Source organism: Telopea speciosissima, chromosome 8, assembly GCF_018873765.1.
Source record: "Telopea speciosissima isolate NSW1024214 ecotype Mountain lineage chromosome 8, Tspe_v1, whole genome shotgun sequence".
NCBI lineage: Eukaryota > Viridiplantae > Streptophyta > Magnoliopsida > Proteales > Proteaceae > Telopea > Telopea speciosissima.
The window spans coordinates 58,532,156-58,556,900 of record NC_057923.1 but is presented as its reverse complement, the minus strand read 5'-3'; the positions used below and the strand labels follow the sequence as shown (position 1 = coordinate 58,556,900).

General features: G+C 41.5%; 1 protein-coding gene across 5 annotated transcripts in view; it reads left to right on the top strand.

The window, feature by feature from the left end:
• The first annotated feature begins 892 nt into the window (after positions 1-892).
• LOC122670478 (hexokinase-3-like) overlaps positions 893-24,745 on the top strand; it is a 34,433-nt gene continuing 10,580 nt past the window's right edge. For 3 of the 5 annotated variants that reach the window (XR_006334212.1, XR_006334213.1, XM_043867370.1), the window contains exons 1-4: positions 893-1,410; positions 2,441-2,591; positions 2,715-2,897; positions 15,771-15,845. Coding sequence is in view for 3 of the 5 variants with exons in the window: in XM_043867370.1 (XP_043723305.1) it covers positions 1,139-1,410; positions 2,441-2,591; positions 2,715-2,897; positions 15,771-15,845 (681 nt within the window). In the remaining 2 variants the exon portion in view is untranslated. The remainder of the gene's footprint in view (positions 1,411-2,440; positions 2,592-2,714; positions 2,898-15,770; positions 15,846-24,745) is intronic. The other 2 variants (XM_043867368.1, XM_043867369.1) reach the window with 2 other exon arrangements.

Here is a 24,745-nt window from a genome sequence, read left to right as displayed (position 1 = left end):
AAAAAAAAATGAAAACGTACTAACCATTATATATCATTCTCAATAATTATCACTGTCTTGCATGTATTTTTGAGTAAACATGTGAAATGACAAGATCTTACCCTCATTAAAGAAGTGTGTTATACTAAGATGATTAAAAAAGTTATAAACTATTTGATATATTATGGGGTATCAATAAGAAAATATCATACATATATTATATATATCTAGTTTTATGGGCCTAAAAATCTAACCCTAGCCCAATTCCCAAATTAAAAAGCCCTGCCCAGACCCTGAAAATTTAATTTGTTTTTTCCACTAGATCAGCTTAAGAAAATCATCTAATTATTACGTCATGCGCATGCTTGTTGCGCATCATACCATAATTTTTATGACTAGGGTAGATGATGTAATACATATATTTTATATAAAATGAAAGGGATGTTAGACATTGTACCTAACAACAAATGCAAATCTATAGATGATTATCAATATCACTAACTAACAATTAACAAATTATAATATAACTTTAATAATGTTTAATATTGATAGGAAGGATTAGAGGAATTCCCATTTGAAGGGAGGTTTCAATCTAGTCAACAACCTTAAGCATCATTGGAACTCAAACAATGTGCATGACAATGACAATGGCATTAGTGTAATTCTATTTAATTTAATGGTTTCGAATGTCTTATTAACACTTGAAAAAGTCCACTTAAACAAGTCCTTTAAACCGACGCAAGTCAATTTCCCATTAACTCATCTTTTTACGATGAAAGAGACGGAGAATACAGAATAGTAACAAATCCGGAATTTTGTAATAGATGTAAGGGCAAATCTGTCATTGCGTATTTAAAATTAGTAAACTGCAGTCCGCTTTCCAACACTACATAAAGGCTAGTAAAGAACTCTACCTCTTCCCCTTCCCCTTCCCTCTCTGTTTTCCCTCTGCAAGAAGACAATTCTTTCCGGCATTTGGTCGAACATTTGGTCTTCGCCGCACTTCCATCGAAGGTCACCGAGTTTCTCGCCGGAAAACGCAGTGGGTTCGATCTCAGTCGAAGTGAAGAAGAAGACGACGAGGAGGAGGAGAGAGAGGAGAGTTGTATTGTTTGCTCTTTCCGATGACGTGAGTGGAATAAAGTGGTAAGATAGAGAGATGGGGAAGGTGGGTTTTGGTTTGGCAGTGAGTTGTGCAGTGGCGTCTTGTGCGATCGCAGCTATTCTGGTGAGTCGTAGAGTGAAGAGTAGGCGAAAGTGGAATCGTGTTGTGGGTGTGTTAAGGGAACTAGAGGAGGGATGTTCGACGTCGATAGGGAGACTGCGGCAGGTGGTGGATGCCATGGCTGTTGAGATGCATGCAGGGTTGGCTTCTGAAGGTGGGAGTAAGCTCAAGATGCTTCTCACCTTCGTCGACAACCTCCCCGATGGGTAATAATCTGGTCTCATTATGTTCGATGTTTTCATTTTGTTTTTCTCTTTGCCTAGGATTACTGATTTGTGGGTTTCGTTCGGAACACGGAGACGATTAAGTGACTGGTCTCTCTAACCTATTCTTACCCTTCTTTGCCAGTCTGGCGAATTCTTTATTAAATATAGTTTTGGGTATTTGTTTTCTTATCTTGGGTTTCAGTTAGTATCGGTTCTTTAATGGTTTATGTTGTTTCTTTATCAACGTTTTGCAGTCGTTGGGTCTTGCCTCTCTCCTCGGGAGGTTGATACCAGTTTTATATTACTGGTAGTATTTATCGATTCAGAAATATTTTTTTAATTTAATTATTATTAATTGATTCTTGCTCTTGTTGTTTTTACTTAACATTGGAATGGATTGTTCTCTCCCATTCTTACTATTTTCCCGGCTTCTCTGAACAGTAGATTTTATTGGGTTATTTTGGCATTTTCCGTTGACGTGTAAGAAGTATAGAACTGATGGGGGTATAAATAGGAGTTTGTCCGTTTGATATGAATCTCTTTCTGGATGTTGCTTCACTGCCTTTCTGGTAATTGTTGATCCCTATCCTTTTATGCATTTTAGTGTTGCATTTGCTTACGGTACTATTCTTTCTGAAACTGGGGCCTCTTCTTCCTTTTTTTTTTTTTGGTTTTTTGTTTTCGTCCTCTTTTCAAATGGGGTTTAAATTTACTTTCTTCCCTACTCTTTTTTACACATTGTTCTTTATTTGTTCAATGAACGGGGATAATGTACCTCATGCAAATTCCCCCACCCACCCTGCCTGGCTGCAGTCTGTGATATGTGCATTCTACTGTTCACTGGGTTGACCTCGAAGAATATGAGTATAGAATGATTCGTTTTAGACTTTTACGATCTAGTCATGTGCTTGTTGATTGATTGTATTGCATTGAATCTGTATATCTCCTTTTCTTTGGTTGTTGTTTTCCCTTTATATTTATGTGTTGGCATTGATTGTTCGGTGCTCAATTGATAATTACGTTTCATCAGGAATGAAAAAGGAACTTATTATGCGTTCCATCTTGGTGGAACTAATTTTAGAGTCTTGCGGGTTCAACTAGGGGGTAAAGAGTCGAAGATAATGGGACATGAAGTGAAACGTCAACCCATTCCGCAACATTTGATGACTAGTAAGATTGAGGTAGTGGAGCTCTTTTGTCAAGCTTTACTTTCGGCAACCTGCCTTTGAAATCTAATCATGTTTATGTAGTTGGTGGCATCCTATGCTTGAGACCAATCACAATTGTTATGTTCTTGCATGTAGGATCTCTTCGATTTCATTGCATCAACGCTGAAAGAGTTTGTTGAAAGAGAGGGTGATAATTCAGGGCTTCAAATTGGCAGCAGGAGAGAGCTTGGCTTTACATTCTCTTTTCCTGTAAAACAGCTATCTGTTTCGTCAGGTCTACTCATTAAGTGGACAAAAGCTTTCGCTATTGAAGACATGGTAAGTGCATGATGTTGCAACGAATGCATTAATGTTTTTACATGCTCCACAATCATATCAAGCTATGTAGTTTTCTTTCTTCTGATGCTTACACTGGTTTGTACAATGATTGGCGTTCGATTTTCTGCTTCTAAATTTCATATTGTCTGTATGGTTTCACAGTAAGTGCCTTTGACCTTCTTTTTCCCCCCCTCCCTTTATGTACTCTTTTCATCGAGGAAATTCATACTTTATAAGTAGAATACTTTAGCTTGTGATGGGTGAGTTTGCAAGATTGTTTAAATATGAGACTGAGATTTCCTTTTTGGGCCCCTTTAATTAATTTCATTCCTGCCTTATTATTTTAAAGGAATCAAGAAATTGAAAAGGAAAAATGAAGATTCATATTTGTGTGATATGTGAACCTCTTTCTTGAGGATGACAGTTGGTTTCATGCTCCAATGAAGGGTGAATTATGTCATGTGAGCTACCTGGTCCAATGGCCTTTGACTAGATTTGTTCCAAGTTATCATGAATAATCTACATACAAAGATTACTATTGATTTTTTTTTTAATAAAATACAAATGGTTGAGTTGGATTTGATGGTTCATCCCACTTTCTAACCTTCCAAATGTTTAATTGTTGAGCCGGCATTTGGTGAACATGGATTAGAGAGGGAGCCAAGAGTTGATAAACTTGCTAAATGATTTGATATTTGGATCTTATCAACATTGTCAGCTTCCTGTGGATATAATTTTATTATTGTCTTTGGGAATAAAGTTTTAAAGTTTTTCTTCCATTGCTTTCTCTCTCTCTTTTTGCTCGTTGGTGCCCACACTTGATACAATCCTAGAAAAACTATGTAGAAAATACCCCCACATTGTTTACATAACCAAATTAATGTAAAGGACAAATAAGGACATGACTAACAATCTAATTACAACTTTACCCATAACTCTAGTAACACTTGTTACAGTTCAGAAACTAACTAATCAGCAGAAGGATGGAGAAGAAGAGAAGAATAAGAAGAGAAAAGAGGAGGAGAAGCACACTGCCGTGAGAGAAGAGAAGGCAGCCTGCGATAGGAATTAATTTCCTATCGTAGGACCTGAAATATACTTATATTAAAGTCCAACGAAATTAGGTGTGGGGTTAGGAGATTATACTGAAATTACCTCTTAAGTCCTCATCTATTACAACTTATCAAATAAGGACAAAAAAGAAGGAAAATAGAATAAAAACCCAAAGATCCAAAAGTAAAAAGACTAAACTACTCCTAATTCTCAACACTACCCCTCAAGCTGGAGCATATAGGTCTCCCATGCTCAGCTTGTTACAATTGGTGCGAAAATTAGTGGCAAACAACGACTTGGTAAAGATATTAGCTAGCTGATCTGAAGACGAAACAAACGGGGTCTCAACAAGCTTCTTCATGACGGCATCGTGAACAAAATGACAGTCCACCTTAGTGTGTTTAGTCCGCTCATAGTAAACAGGGTTACTAGCAATGTATATAGTTGCCTGGTTATCACAATACATCTTCATCGGAGTAGGCACAGAAAACCCCATCTCAAGAAGAAGAGACCTGACCCACATCAACTTAGTTATAGTATGGGCCATAACCCGGTACTCTGCCTCTGCACTCGACTGTGCAACGGCATTCTGCTTCTTACTTCACCATGAGACAAGATTACCCCCAACAAACGTATAGTAACCTGTATTGGAACGACAATCACACGCCAATCCAGCCCAATCTGCATTAGAATAAGCAACTAGATCCATATGCCGATTAGGACGATAAACTAATCCTTTACCAGGAGCACTCTTCAAATAACGAAGGATGCAAATAGCAGCATCCCAGTGAGCTTTCTGAGGAGTTTGCATAAACTGGCTTAGAACGCCAACAACAAAAGAAATGTCTGGCCTTGTGATAGTAAGGTAAATCAACTTTCCAACTAAACTCCTGTACTGGTGCACATCCTTGAGAGGACCGCCATCATCTACCCCAAACTTCTGATGCGGATCATGGGAGTATCCACTGGCTTTGATGCAAGCATGCCAGTGTCAGATAAAAGATCTAAAACATACTTCCTCTGGGAAAGACTGATGTCCTTCTTGCTTCTCACAACCTCAATGCTAAGAAAGTAGTGAAGGTCACCAAAATCCTTAGTTTGAAAATTCTGTTGTAAGTAAGCTTTTACCTCAGCAATGCCTGACACACCATCACCAGAAACAATAATATCATCAACGTACACAACCAGAACAACCAACGTGCCACCATGACGACGAACAAACACATAATGATCAGAGTATCACTGTGAAAAGCTGCATGATACAACTGTGGCACTGAACTTCTCAAACCATGCTCTGGGTGATTGTTTGAGGCCATAGATTTCTTTCTGCAATTTCCACACCCGAGTACTATTTCCCCCCTGAGCAACATACCCAAGAGGTTGTTCCATATACACTTCCCCATGAAGATCACCATACAAATAGGCATTTTTAATATCCAACTGAAACAAAGGCCAACCAAAATGAACTACCATAGAAAAAAGCACGCGAACTAAATTCAGCCGAGCAACAGGAGAGGTCTCAAAGTAGTCCACACCATAAGTCTGTGTATACCCCTTGGCAACCAGACGGGTTTTAAGCCGCTCACTAGAACCATCCAGAAGGTATTTAATGGTGTAAACCCAGCAACACTTAACAAGTTACTTTCCAGGAGGTAAATCTACCAAACTCCAAGTGTGACGAGATAAGAGAGCATCCATGTCCAAATCCATGGCCTTCTTCCAACCAGGAAGGCGAAGAGCCTCAGTATGATTTTTGGGAATAGGGTTGGAAGACAAGGACAAGGCAAAATTGTGAATAGAAGAGGGTAAGTGCGAAAGGGACACATACTTACCAATAAAATATAAAGCATTGGATTTTTGAGTGCAAGACTGAGTACCTTTACGAAATGCAATGGGTAAGTCATCAATTGAAGACAAAGGTGGAGCTTCACTAGATGAAGAAGCTGGCAGAGGTGGTGAAACAGGTGGAGCTGGTGAGACCTCCTCCTATGGTACGGACTTGTCACGCCATCGATAAACCTGTAATGGTGGTGGAGAGAATGGGATAAATGCAGGGACAGGAGAAGCATCAACAGGCCACTCATCCTCAAAGATAGAGGAGGATGAAAAAAAATAAGAACGGTCCTCAAAGAAGGTGACATCAACACTCACAAAATACCTATGGGCGACAGGGTCAGAACACTTGTTCCCTTTCTGGGTATAAGAATATCCAAGAAAAATGCACTTAGTGGACCTTACAGAGAGTTTATCAGAATGAGCATGTAGATTGTGAACAAAACAAATACACCCAAAAGCACGAGGTAAATGAAAACTGGGTTGACCAGGAAAAACAATGGAAAATGGAGACTTGTCGGCAAGAACAGAAGAAGGCATTCAATTAATCAGGTAACAGGCAGTAAGAATCCCTTCACACCAAAATTGCTTGGGAACATGCAAATGGAACATTATAGTGTGGGAAACCTGAAGTAAATGTCTATTCTTACGTTCTACCACCCCATTTTGTTGTGGAATGTAGGAACAACTAGTTTAGTGGACCATTTCATGAGAAATACAAAGTTAGAAATCACGCTGAACATACTCCAAAGCATTATCAGAACGAAAAATTTTAATGGTGACAAAATACATGAACTCACTTAGATTTTTAACACGACAAGGACTCCAAATATCCGAATGGACCAAAGAAAATAAAGATGAACAACGAGCCATAGTACGAGAAGGGAAAGAGGCACGGTGATGTTTTCCCAACTCATTGGCTTCACAATTTAACCGAGACACAGATTTAAAAGAAGGAAATAACAACTTCAACCTAACTAAAGACAAATGGCCTAAACGACAGTGCCACTGAAATGGAGTCACCCCACCAACAGAAGTAGCAGCGGCATACGAGGCCGGAATACCATGGTCAAGGTAGTAGAGTCCATCTTTTTCACACCCTCCACCAATCTTCTTCCTCGTGTGAAGGTCCTGAAAAACACAACAAGAAGGAAAGAAAGTCACAAACAATGTAAAGCTTTAGTTATCTAACTAACAGAAAGAAGATTCAATGGTAACTGAGGAACATGCAACACAGAGGAGGGCCTCATGGAGGAAGTGGGAGAGACAGTACCAATCCCAGAGACAAGAGTAGAAGAACCATTTGCAAGGATAATAGGAGACGATGAATGTGTATGTGAATAAGTGGTAAATAAAGACGACTCACCAGTCATATGAGCAGAAGCTCCAGAGTCAATAATCCAAGATGGAGTAGTTGTGGTAAGGAGAGCAAGTGTACTTGCATGAGCTAGAGTAGCAGAAGAAGAAGGCCCTGTGGATGTAAGACTGGATGCCTCCAAGTGTTGTAAAAGCTGTAATTTTTACGAGAGATCATCACGGTGAGGAGCTGCAGTAGAACCACTACTTGGTAGAGAAACCTGTGGAGAATTACTATGGGCAGCACCATCACTACCTCCTTCAGACGCTGCATGATTGGCAGACTGAGTTGCTCAATCTGGCTTGCCATGCTTGTCCCAACAAAAATCAACAGTGTGACCAGTTTTCCCACAGTGAGTACATTTCTGAAAAGGTCTATCACCTGACTAACCACTAGTTCCATGACCACCACCACCACCACCACCACCACGTCCTCCCCCTGAGCTACGTCCACGACCAGTCACAAAGGCAGAATTCTCCTTGGGAGGAGAGTTAGATTTCCCAGGAGAAGTGAATACGCTGTAGGCGGGAGAATGTGTCAGCAAGAGTAGGGACAGTTCCGTCAGCAACAATATGTCCCTTAATAGACTTCAAATCAGAATCTAGACCAGCCAGAAATTTAGAAACAAAGAATTCATTCCTCTGAGCTTTTAATTTGTCAATGTCGGTGGTGAGTGGGCTGGAACACATTTAATTCCTCAACAAGCTCCTTAAAAGTGCTATAGTAGTCTTGGAGTGGCTTGTTCGACTGATGGAGCTGAAAGAGTTTTTCATAGAGATCATACACCCTGTTCATGTTTTTCTCCTGTGAATAGGTGTCTTTCAAATCCTCCCAAACACCCTTAGCAGTGGTGTGAAACATCACATTTGCCGCAATAACTGGTTCCATGCTATTCCATAACCAAATCAAAATAACAACATTCTCTTGCATCCAATCCTCATAATCTTTTGAATCGGAGGCAGGAGGGTTGGAGGTAATATACTTGAGTTTCTTCCTTGCCATAATATAAACTTTTACTGCTTGAGCCCATAACAAATAATTTGAACTCCCTTTCAACTTGATTGAGGTAATAGTGACATTCACTGTTTTAGATTAAGATGTAACAACGGAAGAAGTTTTATTCTCTCCCATATCACCGACAGAAATACCAGCCAAAAAAAATCACAAAGGAACAACCAGAAACCTTCAGCCAATAATCCAATGATAGGACAGCAATAACCAAAGGCAGGAGACCAAGCTTGCAAAAGAAAAAACTTCAAGAGGTAGATAACAAGCTGAATACACAGCCAAATAAGAAGCAACATAGGGCAGGAATTGCTTCAGGAAGAACCAGGAACAACACAACCCAGAAGATAAAACCAAGAAGAGAAAACGATAACAGCAGAGTTTTAGAACATCACCACGATAAAGCATGAAGCAGTGGAGCACAGGTCACCAAACTGTAACAGAATTTCAGAGCCATAGGTAGCAGAAAGAATAAAAGAAGCCCAACTTCAAGCTTGGAACCAGTAGAAACAGCCAATAGTAGAAGAGGAAGGCAATTGATCTCCCAACCAAACCTTGAGCCCTTCCCGATTTAAAAAAAACTGTTAAATTATTTATCCACCCGTGTCCCCGTTTGGATAGTCTGCCATGGTAGAGCTCTTGTATGATATACATATAGTTTCCTCCTTTTCCTACAAGGTCGGCCTTTTAGAGGAAGCAGTTTCTACATGGCATCAAAGCAGGTTATGAATTAGGGACCTTCCCCTCCCTCCATTCTCGATTTTTTCCTCCCCTTCAATCTCAATTTCTCCTTCTTCTGTCTTGATCCCCTTGCTTCCATTCTCCCACTAGGGCAGCACTGATGAGGTGATCTAAAGATCCAATTGCTGCCCTCAATTACCTCTTTCCATGCTGCAATTTTTTGATCAATAGGGAGAAAGATTACCTGTCTGCGATATTTGGAACTTCATTTTTTTTTGGGATTGCTTGCATCTCTGCTACAAGGGACCAATCCTTCTCTTTGAAGACCAAGAACTGCAGCAGGTTCTCCCCTCTGATTCTGTTCCTATCTCCAGTTGCATTCAAGACCTCCTAAGATCGATTTTTCACAAAAAACAGGGTTTTTTTTTTCTTTCAAAACCTTGACAGTTATCGATCTAGGAGTTGGTTATTTCTATTGGTTCTGATTTTTTGAAGGCTGGTTCTCTACTGATAAAGGCACACTCGACTTCAATTTGAGCTTCAACAATTCAGTTTTTGGGCCCATTCTTCCCTACATCGATTTCAGTCAAACAAGGTTTTTTTTCAAAACCCCGAAAATATCGATCTAGGGGTTACACTTGTCTGCTGCTGCTGATTTTTGGAGACATATATTCTCCCATTGATAGGGGATTCTCCTCCAATATTCAGCTCTTAATTTGAAGGAGTTCTTGGGTTTCTTATCACCACGGCCCTCCTCTGTGATTTGGGTTTCTCTGCTCCATTGTGGGTAACTCTGAAGTCTCTATTGGCACTTCTGCTGCTGATGGGCTTGGTAGGAATGACACCGTGATCTCCTCCCTAATCCTATCAAACTGGATGGGAGCAATTATTTGATTTGGTCTCGCTCAGCATACTTTGCTATTGTTGGCCTTGGGCTTACTGGCCATATTGATGGTACTATTGCCATGCCGATTGCCCCTGGCCCTCTCTTAACCAGATGGATCTCCAACAATGGTATACTTATGTCCTATTTGATTGGCTCAATGCAATAGGATCTTGCCAGCGGTTTCCTTCTGCTTGATACAGCCCATCAGATCTGGTCTGCTTGCAAGGAGACATATGGATAGCTTGGTAATGATGCACAGGTATATGAACTCCGGATGAAGGCCAATAATACTACTTAAGGGGAGTTATCTGTCTCCAAGTACTATGCTACTTTGCGCAGTCTCTAGCAGCAACTGGACCATTTTTTTGATTACCATCCGAATACAGCTGTTGATATCATTGCATATAAGAAGCATCTGGACAAAACCAGGGTGTATGATTTTTTGGCTGGTTTGAACATGGAGTATGACAAGATTCGTGTTCAAGTGTTGGGTCATTCCTCTTTTCCCACACTTGAACAATCCTATGCTTTGGTCTTCTCTGAGGAGAACCGTCGGGCTGCTATGCTCCACCCTCCTGTTACTGATAGATCGGCCCTCCAGACTGCTGCCCAGGCTACCCTTGCACCTGTCGGACATGTTTCTCTTGGTGATTCTACTATAGGGACTGTTACTTATGAGCATTGTTACAAGCCTTACCACACCAAAGAGAAGTGCTGGAAGCTTCACGGAAAACCAGCTGACTGAGGCTAAACAGGCTGCCAAGAAGAAGACAAAATAAGACGAACCACTCTGAATCTGTTCCTACAGCCCCGATTACTGACACTGGTCTATCCCAGAATGATCTACAGGCTCTCCTACGAGTGCTAAGGTCTTCCACTGCTGCTGCCTCTACTACATCAGCTCCTACCACCTCTTCTGCTCCTTCAGGTTCATACTTTGCCCGGTCAGGTATTCCATTTGGTGGTCATTGTGCTTTTGTAGCTTCCATCCTTGGATCATAGATTCTGGGGCTACGGATCACATGACCGGTTCCTCTAGCCTATTCCATCGGTATTCTCCCACTTCTGGGAAAGACAAGGTCAAAGTAGCTGATGGTTCCCTTTCCTCCATATCTGCAAAAGGAATCATCAACTGCACTTCCTCTCTTACTTTGTCTTCGGTTTTGCATATTCCTAATTTTACTACTAACCTTCTTTCCATTAGTAGTATTACTCGTGATCTTATCTGCAAAGTGACTTTTTTACATTCCCATTGTGTTTTTCAGGATCTGGCCTCTGGGAAGACGATTGGATTGGGTAACGTGCATGGTGGCTTGTACTTGCTTGATGATGGTCGTCTCACTCCACCCCCATTACCATCTCCACATTAGAACTCCTTAGTCTCTTCTGAAATTTACCAGTGGCACTCTAGATTAGGTCATCCTCCATTAGGGATTTAAGCATCTTTATTTCCTACTTTGGTCAAAACATGTGATAAGACCGATTTTTTTTGTGAGGCTTGTGTTCTGGCCAAATAGACACGTTAAACTTATTCAATTTCAATAAAAGGAGTTCTTCACTTTTTCAATTGGTGCATTCTGATGTTTGGAGCCCTAGTCGTAAAACTTCCCTTTCTGGTCATCGTTGGTTTGTTTCTTTTATTGATTGTCATTGTAGACATATATGGGCTTATCTTATGCATACCAAGAGTAAAGTTTTTTCCTGTTTTCAGCATTTTCATAAATTGATTCAAACTCAGTTCTAGGCTACTCTCAAGGTTTTGAGAAGTGATAATGGCACTCAGTATAAGGAAACTCAATTTCAAAAATATGTTGCTGATAATGGGATTATTCACCAAACTAGTTGTGTCGATACCCCAACCCAAAATGGTGTGGCTGAGAGGAAGAACTGACACTTGTTGGAAGTGGCTAGGGCGTTGATGTTTTCGCGCCATGTTCCCTCCCAATATTGGGGGGATGCTGTTCTCACTGCAACCTATCTCATCAATCGGATGCCTTCCCATGTTCTTGACTCCTACAGTCCGGCCGAACTTTTACATGGGAATTCCACCTTTGTGGTTCCTCCCAAAGTGTTTGGTTGTGTGTGCTATGCCAGAGAAACGAAATCTCATGGCAAACTTGAACCTCGTGGTTTGCGGTGTGTTTTTTTGGGTTACTCTCCAACCCAGAAAGGCTATAAGTGTTACCATCCCCCTTCCCGTCGTACTCTGGTCAGTATGGATGTTGTTTTTCATGAAAGTCTTTCCTATTATCCATCCCCACATTTTCAGGGGTAGAATTCTGGTTCTAGTGAAGATGTGATTGTGTTTCCTCCCCTTGAAGTTCCTCCTCTCCCATCTCCTTCGACTGCTGCCCAGCCTACTTTGGCTGCTGCCCAACCTCCTCTGGCTGCTGCTCCTTCTTTTGCAGGGGTTTCTTTATAGGGGAGCTTGTAGAAAATAATGATGGTGATGTGCCTAGTCAGGGGGAGTTGACTCCAGTCCAGAGAACCATTAGTGAATTTCAGAAGAGAGTTAACGACTCGAATGTCATCACCTACCAAAAGAGATGCTCCAAAAGAGAGCAGCATCAATCCACTGTGGCACCAATACCTATCCAATTGCCGGCTTAGGATCCAGATCCTCCTCCTGGTGAGACCTCTCCTTCCGAACTACTTATTGCTCATCGCAAAGGTACTAGGACTTGCACCCTGCATCCAATTTCTCACTTTGTTTCTTATAGTTCTCTTTCTCCGTCTTTTCGTGCATTTGTGTCTTCTCTTTCTTCTGTTTCTGTTCCTAAAAATTGGCAGGAAGCTTATGCAGATGGAAAGTGGAAGGCAACTATGTTGGAAGAAATGAGAGCCTTGAAAAAAAAAATAATACTTGGGATCTTGTAGATCTTCCTCCAGTGAAAAAACCAGTGGGATGTAAGTGCGTGTTTGTGGTCAAATAGAAGGTTGATGGGACTGTGGATCGATATAAGGCACGTCTGGTTGCAAAAGGCTTCACTCAGACATATGGGATTGACTACCAGGAGACCTTTGCTCTTGTTGCAAAGTTGAATACAGTTCGGGTTTTGCTATCTTGTGTAGTCAATCTTGGATGGGATCTACAACAGCTGGATGTGAAGAATGCCTTCATAAATGGAGAACTTGGTGAGGAGGTGTACATGGATATTCCACCAGGGTTTTCTTGTGACAGTAATCAAGGTAAAGTGTGCAAATTGAAGCGAGCACTTTATGGGCTGAAGTAGTCACCTAGAGCTTGGTTTGGTTGGTTTCACAAGGCCATGTTTTCTGTGGGCTATAAGCAGAGTAATGTTGATCATACTCTTTTTATAAAGAGGGCTGGTAAAAAACTCACTGTTCTTATAGTCTATGTCGATGACATTGTGGTTACTGGCAACGATGCTGATGATACAACTGGTTGAAGAAGTTTCTTAGGCAGGAGTTTGAGATTAAAGATCTCGGTAAGCTAAGGTACTTTCTTGGGATTGGGGTTGGCAGGTCTTCTAAAGCCATCTTTCTCTCCCAAAAGAAGTATGTCCTAGAATTGTTGGTTGAAACTGGTGTGTTAGGGTGTCACCCTTCAGATACTCCTATGGAGGCTACTGTCCGTCTCAAAGAAAAGGAGGGCGAACCTGTTGATAAAGGCCGGTACCAAAGACTAGTGGGGAAGATGATTTATCTCTCACACACATGTCCAGACATTGCTGTTGCTGTGAGTACTGTGAGTCAGTTCATGCATGACCCCTATTCTTCTCATATGGAGGCTGTTCTTCAGATTCTTCATTACTTGAAGTTAGCTTGTGGAAAAGGCATTCTTCTGTCTCCTCATGGTCACCTACGGGTAGAGGCATATACCGATGTTGACTGGGCTGGTTCTGCAGATCGGAAGTCTATCTCTGGGTATTGTTCTTTTGTAGGAGGCAATCTTGTCACTTGGCGTAGCAAGAAGCTGAATACGGTAGCTCGTTCTAGTGTTGAAGCAGAGTTTTGTGCTATGGCACAGGGCATTTATGAGTTATTTTGGCTGAAAGGCTTGTTATAAGACCTTGGTGTTCCTGTTCATCTTCCTATGATGTTGTACTGTGACAACAAAGCTGCAATCAGCATTGCACACAACCCGGTACAGCATGATCGCACCAAGCATGTTGAAGTGGATAGGCATTTCATTAAGGAGAAGTTGGAAGAAGGGTTGATTTGTGTTCCTTTTGTAAAGTCTACTGATCAAGTTGCTGATATTTTCACTAAGGGATTGTTTGGGAAATTGTTCCATCCTAATCTAGTCAAGTTGGGCATGATTGACATATTTGCTCCAACTTGAGGGGAAGTGTTGAATTATGTACACCAGAATACCGTGGGGGTATTCTGGTCTTTTTCCTATATTTATTTCATGTACAGCCATGTCGGCTATTTTAGGGACAATTCTGTCCATGTATTTTCTATTTCTTAATATAAATATATGGCTTGGGTTCTACCTTAGACCACCGAAGCATTATTCTCTAATTCTAAACTCTCTCAACAGTTCCGTTAGCCTTGTATTGGCCAATGAATTTTGCGACTTGCTAAAAGCAAGAGGCATGTAGTTGGAGATGATTGTAGGGTTTCTATTGCTTCCATGGGCACTGTTATTCCAATATGCCTAAAAATCTCTTCAGGTGTTGCTTGTTGGTACTCTGATTCCCTCAATTGCTAAGGTCAAAGTCAAACTACATTGAGAGTGATGCTTCTTGACATGATCGGGAGCCAGTTGATATGGCTTTATTGAAGGATCCTCCCATGCAACAGTTGGAAGGGTGAAAATGTTGAATTGTAGGTTGTTGCCTCTTCCCGTGCTAATATTTGTGGTTTATATCTTTCCTACAAGACTTTCAGGGGTTAGCTTGTAATGGTTTTTCCCCATCCTTTCCCAACCTTCCTTGGTAGTTAAGAGGGACGATATTGTTGATTGGCCAGAACAACGGCTCTTAAAGGTTTTTTCTGTATTGCTAATAGTTTTAGTACATGATGTATCATTCATGCAGAGATGCATCAGTCCGATCAAGTGCAGGCCGAATATTGTAGTGGGATGGCAATTACCCTGAGTAGAGTGGCGTAGCCAATTGATGCCCCAAGACCAATGACAAGGAGGTGGCTTTTTCTGGTCAAGCCCAAGTTGCATTCTTGGAAGCTGTGGATAACACCTCATTTACTATATAGAAAATTGTGTATGAAAACTATTATCAGTGTACATAGTAAGTGGCCATTAAAACAAAAAGAAATGCTGTTCAAAAGGATGAAGAGTATGAGGGATGGAACTGGGGTTAGTTCTAGAAGGTTTCCAGCATGGGAATGCAAATGGAGAAGGAATATGAGAAGGTATAGCAGGTCAGGTCTGAGTGTATCCATGAGCAGTACCTTGAAGGAAAAAAGACAGAAGAACAAATAGAAATCTAAGTAAGATAATAAGAAAGTGATTAAGTTTTTTTTCCTCCCTTCTTGTAGATCTATTAAGAGACAGATGCTTTCACTTTATTTTTGTGTGGGGGAAAGGACCTCACAGATCCACTTTCAAGTTTCAAATTAAATACTAGTCTGCCAGCAACAGTTACTCCAATTCAACCAATTTGTTTAGCTCTCCTTATGAGCTCTAATAGACATTGATGTCGCAAAAGCTCTCGTATATTCATTTTTCACATTGATTGAGTTTTCCCTGCCGTTCCTTCGGTGATCATTTGTGTTTACAATTCTATTCTAGCTGTACTATCCTTAGCATCTGAAGCCTTTGACTGATCTAGATTTTGCAGTCCTTCACTGGCCGGTGTATCATAATAAATTGAAACTATGGAAGCCCTCATTTAAATGTTCGTCATTGTTTTGCGTCTCCTTTTATACTAGTACAAGCATTACTTAGTTGAAAATCTCAAAGTAACAGTAACCATAAAAAGTCTGATTTAATAATATTTTTGTTTATTGCATCCATGTTTTCCTCTGATTGTTTGCTTTTGAATGCTCAAAATGAATGTTTGTAGTCTATTAAAGGGTGCCACAATTATGTATATTGTGATTCCTTGCCTGATACTTACTTTGCTCTCAGGTTGGAAAAGATGTTGCTGAGTGTTTACAGCAAGCATTGGCCAAGAGAGAGTTAGATATGCGGGTGGGAGCATTGGTGAGTATTAGCTTGTTGCCTATTCACTAACTGTATCTTTCTTGATGATTTTTCTTGTGTGCATTTTTTGGTTTTGGGGTGGGGGGTGGGGGGTTGATGACCTTTTGGTATGTGCAATGAAATGGATGTGCTCATGTTGTATGGACATGATATACGTCATCAACTGCATGCATTTTAGGGCTGTAATTATTTGCTTATCTACCATTCGGTAATTGGACTTATCTGGATAACCTTTTTGTTATGTGCAATAGGAAGTGTTGTATGCATGGCTTAAGCTACCATTTACTAATTGTACTGAACTCGATGACCTCTTATCTGTTAGAGTTGTTAGAATATCTTGTATAGGGGTAGTTCTGTCATTGTCTAGTTATAAGACATGACTAAGTTGTATTTTTACTTTCTTGTCTTATTTCCCTTTACCTCCCTAGGGAGGCTTGTGTAATTTGGAAGAGTTAATTAATGAAGCTAATATGTGTGTTGAGAATCACTCAACACACATAATCGATTCTCCCATTCTTTCCCTCTTCTTCTTACTGTAAACCTCTTCTCTTACCAGATTCGACCTACCTTTCAGTTCCAACTTGGTATCAAAGCCAACATCTCTGGTTTGAGAGTCGGCTGAGCTTAGTGGTTATCTTCTCCTCTCTTTGGAACCCTATAAATGTAAAGGGGGTTCCATTAGAGGCTGTATATGTGAGATACTATACTTCTCATAGTCTTGGGAGTGGTATTCTCCAAGTTAAGTCCATATGGAGAGAGTTTAGGAGCTGCTGAGGGTGATTTGAAGTTATGGAAGATGACTGCCAAGTTACCGCCAGCCTGTGAAGATTTTTCTTGGTTCTCCTTCTCTTCTCCATCTCTTGGCATGAGACCTATTGGATTTGCATCGCCTAGGGGTGTTGTTTCAGACCCCTAATCTCTTGTTTTTTTGAAAGGAATGCTACTTAGCTTCCAGATGTTTTGAAATCTTGGAAGCAAACCCTGTTTTTCCGCCGGCCTTGGACCGTCTCAGATTCGAATCTGCCTTTGGCAGCTTGGCTGGCCTTGGAACTTGTCCCATTTACGTCGTATGGGAGTGCCTTCTTGAAGCCTTAAGAGCCTGCTCTTGAAGGTGGAGGATAAGACGACTGCTACTGATTTTTCCTTGCTGCTATACAGGTATTGGCTGCTTTGTTTTTTTTTGCCTTCTTTGAAGCTTGCTGTATTGGATGACTGAATGTGATTGAGAATGGAATGCATTGCATCTTGATACACTTATTGGATGTTATGGACTAAAGGTTCTTGGCTGCTAGAAGAATTTGGTTTGAGTTCTGCAATTTTTTGCTCTCTATATGCTTGCTGTTTTTTAGGCTTGGTCTCAGCCTAGTGGTTTGGTTGATTGAGTACCATTTGTGTATTGGTTTGCCTCCTTGTTTGGGTTGAGTATACTTCCCACTTGCGCAAACAACTTATATTGATTGTTGAAGTGTTTGCCCATTATGTCCACTGTGTCTGGACAAGATTCTGAGGTCAGTGGACCAATTACAGCCGGCAGCCCAAGTAGTGGTTTCCCAACCATGGCTTCCTTTGATAACCCCAACACCCAGATCTCTGTTGTGAAGTTGGACAATACCAACTATTTGGATTGGTCCCGTTCTGTGAAGTTGTCCCTACGCAGTAGGGGAAAGTTAGGGTACATTACTGGGTCTATCACAGCTCCTGCTACAACCGATCTGAGGCTATCTCAGTGGGAGGCGAGAACTCCACTTGTTATGACTTGGCTGATATTCTCCATGAAATCGAGATAGGTCGGAGGTTTATGAGTAAGGAGACTGCGAAAGATATTTGGGACAGTGTATCCAGAGTTTTTGATAGAGTTGGAGATTCAACGAAAGTGTATCAAATCCTCCAAAAGATCATTCATATGAAACTGGGTGATAGGAGTATATCTGAGTACTACTACTCTGTTATTAGCTTGTGGGAGGAATATGATCACTATAACAATCTCCAGTTGTTCAATTTTGATGATCAGGCAAAGGTCTACAGGAGCCAAGAAAAGGAAAGGATCCTTATTTTGCTTGGTGGTCTTAACCCTGAATATGAGCCTCTTCGCCTGCAAATCTTAGGGAGATCTCCCTTTCCATCTCTGGATGACGTGTGCAGCTATTTGCAAAGTGAGGAAACCTGGAGGACCACTATGGATATTGCACCATCAACAGAGAGGTCTGCTCTTGTTTCTAGTTCCCACAGAGACTGGAAAAGTGGGGGGAAAGGCCAAGGGCCACCTCGTGGCGATCACCGTGAGAGATATAAATGTGATAATTGTGGCAAGCTTGGACACACCAAGGACCAGTATTGGGATCTTCATGGACAGCCCCTTGGTATGCGTGGTGGTTCATCTAGTGCCCGTATAGGCAAGCGAGGGGGAGCTAGGGCTCACTTTGTGACATCTGAGTCTGAGCCATCTAGACCCCAGTAGGCTCTTGATTCCCTCTCACGGGATGATATTGCAGCCCTACGTCGGTTGATGTCTCACCTTGGAGGGTCGACTCTGGTTACACCTACGGAGGGTCTACTACTTACGCCTCGACTGCGAGTCTCGTCTGCTCCTCTCTTGCACCCGCTGGATTATTGACTTTGGAGCCTTTAATCACATGACTGGTATGTCACAGTACTATGATTCCTACTCCATTTGCTCTGGCCGGGACAAGGTGAGGGTTGCTGATGGTTCCCTTTCTTCTGTCACTGGTAAGGGTAATGTGCGAGTTACTCCTTCAATTTCCCTTGAGTCTGTCCTTCATGTTCCCGACTTTGCTACTAACCTATTATCAGTGAGTCACCTAACCAAATCCTTACATTGTTGTGTCATTTTCTTTCCTTCTTATTGTGTCTTTCAGGATTTGGAAACAAAGAGGGTTATTGGCAGTGGGACTGAGAAAAGAGGACTCTATCTTCTTGAGCCACGGTTACCTGCTCAATCTACTGCTGCAGCTTATGTTTGTGGTCGTAATGACTGTAGTACTTTGGAGTCTGTTATGCTTTGGCATCAATGTTTGGGTCATCCCTCTTTTGTTGTTATGAGGAGACAGTTACCCCATTTGTTTACTTCTTTTCCTGCATCTTATGTTTTTCAGTGTGAATCTTGTATTTTCGCTAAACATTGTCGCACATCTTATCCTTATCGTGGTAATAGATCTACTGCACCTTTTTCCCTTGTTCATACTGATGTTTGGGGGCCTTCTCCTACTACCTCTTTATTTGGATTTCGTTATTTTGTTTCATTTGCGGATGACTATTCTCGGTCTACTTGGACTGTTTTGTTGAAACAAAAGAGTGATGTTTGTGATGCTTTTAAGGATTTTTATCAACTTATCAGTACTCAGTTTGGTACTCACATCAAAATTGTTAGATCTGATAAGGGGGGTGAGTACATGTATGGGGGGCTCCAACAATTCTTTTTTGATAATGGCATCATCCATTAACTGGCTTGTGTTGACACCCCACAGCAAAATGGGGTGGCTGAGCGCAAAAACCTCCATTTGCTGGAAATCACCAGGGGTCTTCTCTTTGGTATGCACGTGCCTAAGACCTTCTGGTCTGATGCACTTTTTACTGCTGCCTTTCTTATTAACCGGATGCTAACTCTAATCTTTGGCTTCAAATCCCCTTGGCTCTTCTTTCTCCTCAATCCTCAAATTTTTCCTTGTCTCTATGAGTCTTTGGTTGTGTTTGTTATGTACATGTCAACAAATCAGCCCGTACCAAGCTTGATCCCAAAGCTCTCAAGTGTATCTTCTTGGGCTACTCTGATTCCACCAAAGGGTATAAGTGCTACCATCCTCCTTCCCGAAGGCGACTTCTCTCCAAAGATGTCACCTTCTTTGAGTCTATTCCCTTTTTTTCTTCTTCCCCTCGCCATTCTGTTCAGGGGGAGAGTACTAGCAGTGAACAGAATGCTGATGTCATTCCCTTCCTATCTCCCTTGCCTACTTCCACTTCCCCATTCCTATTTGATATTGGAAAGTACAAAGAAGTGGATGTTGTTGATGATGGTGTTGTTGATATTGATGCTAGTAGTGGTGGTGATGCTAGCAGGGAAACAGAATACAAGGGTATAAGATTCAAAGAAGCTGGTGTATTCACAAGAGGTGAATCCTTGTTGAATGGAAAAGGGAAGCAACCATGGTATAAGCGACTCTGCCAGTATCCCTCTGTGGATCCACATCCTCAGTCTCATCCTCCTCACTCAGGTAATTCCTCTCCTTCTGAATTAGATCTTCCCATTGCTATGAGAAAGGGGAAGAGAGCCTGTACTAACCCTATAGCCCAGTTTGTTTCCTATGACTCCATTTTTTTAACAGGTATTGCTTTTTCCACTGCTCTTGAGTCTTCTTCCATTCCCAAAAATGTCACAGAGGCCTTATCCAATCCAAAATGGATGCAAGCAATGACTGAGGAAATGGTGGCTCTAGAGAAGAACAATACTTGGACACTTGTTGATCTTCCCAGGGGGAGAACTCCAGTTGGATGCAGATGGGTTTATACAATCAAGTATAGATCCGATGGCACAGTGGAAAGGTACAAAGGTCGGGTGGTTGCAAAAGGGTATAGTCAGGTGTATGGCATTGACTACCAGGAGACTTTTGCCCCTGTAGCCAAGCATAGCTCCATCAGGGTTCTTCTTTCATTAGCAGCCAATAAAAAGTGGCCAATGTACCAATTAGATGTGAAGAATGCATTTCTTCATGGAGATTTAGCAGAAGTAGTGTACATGCAGCCTCCACCTGGTTTTAAGTGTCCCTTAGCTGAAGGGAAAATGTGTTTGTTGAAGAAAGCTCTCTATGGCCTAAAGCAGTCTCCTAAGGCCTGGTTTGAGAGATTTCGACAAGCCATTCTGAAGAATGGGTATTATCAGAGTCAAGCTGACCACACCTTGTTTATCAGGAGAGGTAATGGTACAGTTACAGCTCTCATTGTCTATGTTGATGACATTGTGGTGACTGGGAATGATGTTGCTGAGATAAATAGATTGAAGTCTTATCTGGCTAAACAGTTTGAGATCAAAGACCTTGGACTCTTGAAATACTTCTTGGGTATTGAGGTATCTAGATTAAGGAAAGGGATCAACATTTGCCAAAGGAAATTTGTCTTGGATCTTCTGAAAGAGAGGGATGATGGGGGCAAACTAGCCACTTCCCCCATTGATTCGAATCATAAACTTGGTGATGAATGTGGTTCTTCTCTTATAGATGTAAACAAGTACCAAAGGTTAGTTGAGAAACTAATCTATCTCTCCTTGACTCGACCAGACATCTCTTATGTAGTTGGAGTGGTGAGTCAGTTCATGCATGCTCCCAGGAGTGGACATCTGGATGCAGTGTATCGCATCATTAGATACTTGAAATCCTGTCCAGGAAAAGGTCTTCTATTTGTCGAGGCATGACCATTTGCGATTGAAGGCTACACAGATGCTTGATTGGGCTGGTTCGGTCTCACGACGGAGATCTACTTAGATCGTACCTTTGTGGGTGGTAATCTAGTTACCTAGAGGAGCAAGAAACAACCAGATTGTTGCTCGATCCATCTTGAGGCGAGTTTAGGGCCATGGCCCATGGAGTATGTGAGCTTATATGGCTGAAAAGGCTTCTTCAAGACTTGAGCTTTGAAACTGAAGGGCCAATGAGACTTTATTGTGACAACAAAGCTGCCATAAGCATTGCCCATAATCCGGTTCAACATGATCGAACCAAGCATATTGAGGTTGATCGTCACTTCATCAAAGAGAAGCTGGATTCTGGGTGCATTTGTACTCCCTTTGTGAAGACAGGTGATCAAGTAGTAGATATCTTCACCAAGGGTCTCCCTCCTAGTCTATTTAGTACTCTATTTTGCAAGCTGGGAATATATGACATTTATTCTCCAGCTCGAGGGGGAGTGTTAGAGTAGTTAGAATATCTTGTATAGGGGTAGTTCTGTCATTGTCTAGTTATAAGACATGACTAAGTTGTATTTTTACTTTCTTGTCTTATTTTCCTTTAGCTCCCTAGGAAGGCTTGTGTAATTTGGAAGAGTTAATTAATGAAGCTAATATGTGTGTTGAGAATCACTCAACACACATAATCGATTCTCCCATTCTCTCCCTCTTCTTCTTGCTGTAAACCTCTTCTCTTACCAGATTCGACCTACCTTTAAGTTCCAACTTTATCATGTGCAATGAATGAGTGAGTTTATTTGCAGGGAAGGAGACAAACCTGATCAGTTGCTTTCATTTTCATGCTACCTAACCTATACAGAGATAAACAAAACCATGACCATGAGAAGGGGAAGGAATGTCCTATGCTTCTTTTGATGTAAGCATGCTCAGTTTTGAGATGGATCCTAAGTTCAAACTGAGATAACTAGGTTCCTATCAGAAAAGAAAGAACATAAACTAACTGCACTGAAATGATATTTCCTCAAATTAGGGATAATAAGAAAATTCATGCCCATAGCAGAGGTAAAGATCTAAGTCGGTGTATTTAGGGTTCTAGTGCTCTGAAACCATGAATACTTATATTTTTGAAAAATTTTAATTATATTGATCCTAATATTTGTCTCTTTAACCCCTACTAAAGCTTAGGGGTGAGATATGGAAAAGAAGTACAAGAAGATGACTTCTGATTAAACAGACTGTAGCAATAGTAGATTTTGGATTTTAGATTGTCCTTTGAGTCTTTATTGTGCTTGTGCTTTTGGTGGAGGTGAGGTTGTTAGAAGTCATGTAATAGGGGTAGTTTAGGAACTAGTTCTATTACTAGTTGCCTTATTATGTAATTCTGTTTTTCTTCTTTATTTCCCTTATACCTCCCTAGGGAGGTGGATGTAATTCTCTATTAGTTATGATTGAATGAATATATGGTGTATGGAGAAGCTTCTCCAACACAATCGATTACAACCAAAATATTCTCTCCTCTCTTCTCTTTTCTCTTGCTATCTTCTTCCTCCAACTTCTTCCTTCTCTCTTCTTATCTCCTAAACCTAGAATCTAACTTGGTATCAGAGCAGGTTCAAGGTTTGAGAGTCGTGTTCAGTCCCTGTTTTCATTCTCTCTCTTCTCTTTGAAATCCTTTTTGTCTAAGGATTCCAAAGAGGAGATTTCTGTGTACAGCTTTGCTTCAAGAGTATGGAATAGGCTTATGCTAGCCTCTTTTGATGATTGAAGGATAAACTTGAGCTGTTTTGAAGCTCTCTTGAAGGTTTGGACCTCATACAGTTGCTGCTACCATTTCCGCCAAGTTCAGGTTCAGGTTGCAACTGCTACTGCTCTCGAATTACTTTTGTGCCTTGGTCTGGCCTATTTGCATCGCCCAAGGACACTTATGAGAGTGGCTATGATCTCCGTTACTGATTGAAGAAGCCATATGAGCAGACTTCTTTTTTGTGTGGGATCCTCTGTTTTGCCCAGGTAAACCCGAGAGTGTTTACCCTTTTTTTCTTGCTTTGAGCTGCAGTTTGATGCTCTTGGTTGAGGGATGTGTATGCACAGCCTTTTTTGAGGCCTTTTTACTTGTTTGAAGTTGTTACTACTCCTTGTAAACCTTTGTGAGGCCTCCTTTTTAGGGACTGCCTGCTGGCCTGATGTTTTCATGCACTAGAAGTGCTTAATTTAAGTCCTCTTAGAATTTTGCTGCTAGGATTGCTTCGGCAGTGTGCTATCATAGGCTGCTTATTGGACTTCTTGCTTGTTTGGGTTGAGTGTGTACTCCCCCCTTGCCTTTTGTGATCTTGTTTATTGTTAGTATCCATCATGAATGATTTGGATACATCTGTGCTTGGTACTGCTGATTCACAGCCTCCCACTGTTGTCCCTCAGTTGGCTTATGAGAGTACTCATCAACAGATTTCTTTTGTTAAGCTTGATGGTACTAATTACCTAGATTGGTCACATTCTGTGAGACTTTCCCTTAGGAGTAAGGGAAAACTTGGATATATAATAGGTGCTATCAAGGCTCCCACAGCTGGTTCACCTGCCTTTGGTAAATGGGAGACTGAAAATTCTACAGTTATGACCTAGTTGATCTTCTCTATGAAGCCCGAGATTGGGAGAGGGTTTATAAGGAAGGAAACTACCAAAGCTATTTCGGATAGTGTCTCTGTGGCCTTTGACAGAGTAGGTGACACTGCCAAGGTCTATCAGCTTCATCAAAGAATCCACTCATTGAAACAGGGTGACCACTATTTCTGAGTACTACAGTGCGTTCCTTAGTCTTGTGGAAGAATATGATCACTATAGGGACCTTCATTTGACCAACCCAGAGGATGAGGCCAAAGTATATCTTACTCTTGAAAAGGAGCGTGTCTTCTCTTTACTTGGTGGTCTGAACTCTGACTATGAGCCAGTTAGACTCTAGCTGTTAAGCCGGTCTCCCCTTCCCTCTCTTAGTGAAGTCTGTAGTTACTTACAGAGTGAAGACACCAGGCGGCTTACTATGACACCACCACCAACATCATCTGAGAGGTCAGCTCTCAATTCCAGTTCTGTTCGAGACACCCGTGGAGGTGGTAGAGGCCCAGGGCCTAATCGTGAGGGAGCCAGTACTGTGGAGACAGTTGGTGCCAGTGGAGTTGGGCGAGACAGATTTAAATGTGATCATTGTGGACGCACTGGACACACCAAGGATAGGTGTTGGTCTCTCCATGGTCGTCCTCCTGGTATGCGTGGTCGTGGTGGCCGTAGTGGGGGAGCTTGAGCTCATTCCGCAGCGGCGACTGATGCTGATGCCCCACAGGATGACTCCACCTTCATGGATGCAGTGGTTCGCAGGGTGGTGTCACAGTTGAGCACATCTTCTACATCTAGTATGGCTGGATCCTCATTATCCTTAGCTTTGCAGGTCTCCACCTCAGCTTCTACTGTCGCCCAGTCTTGGGTCATTAATTCG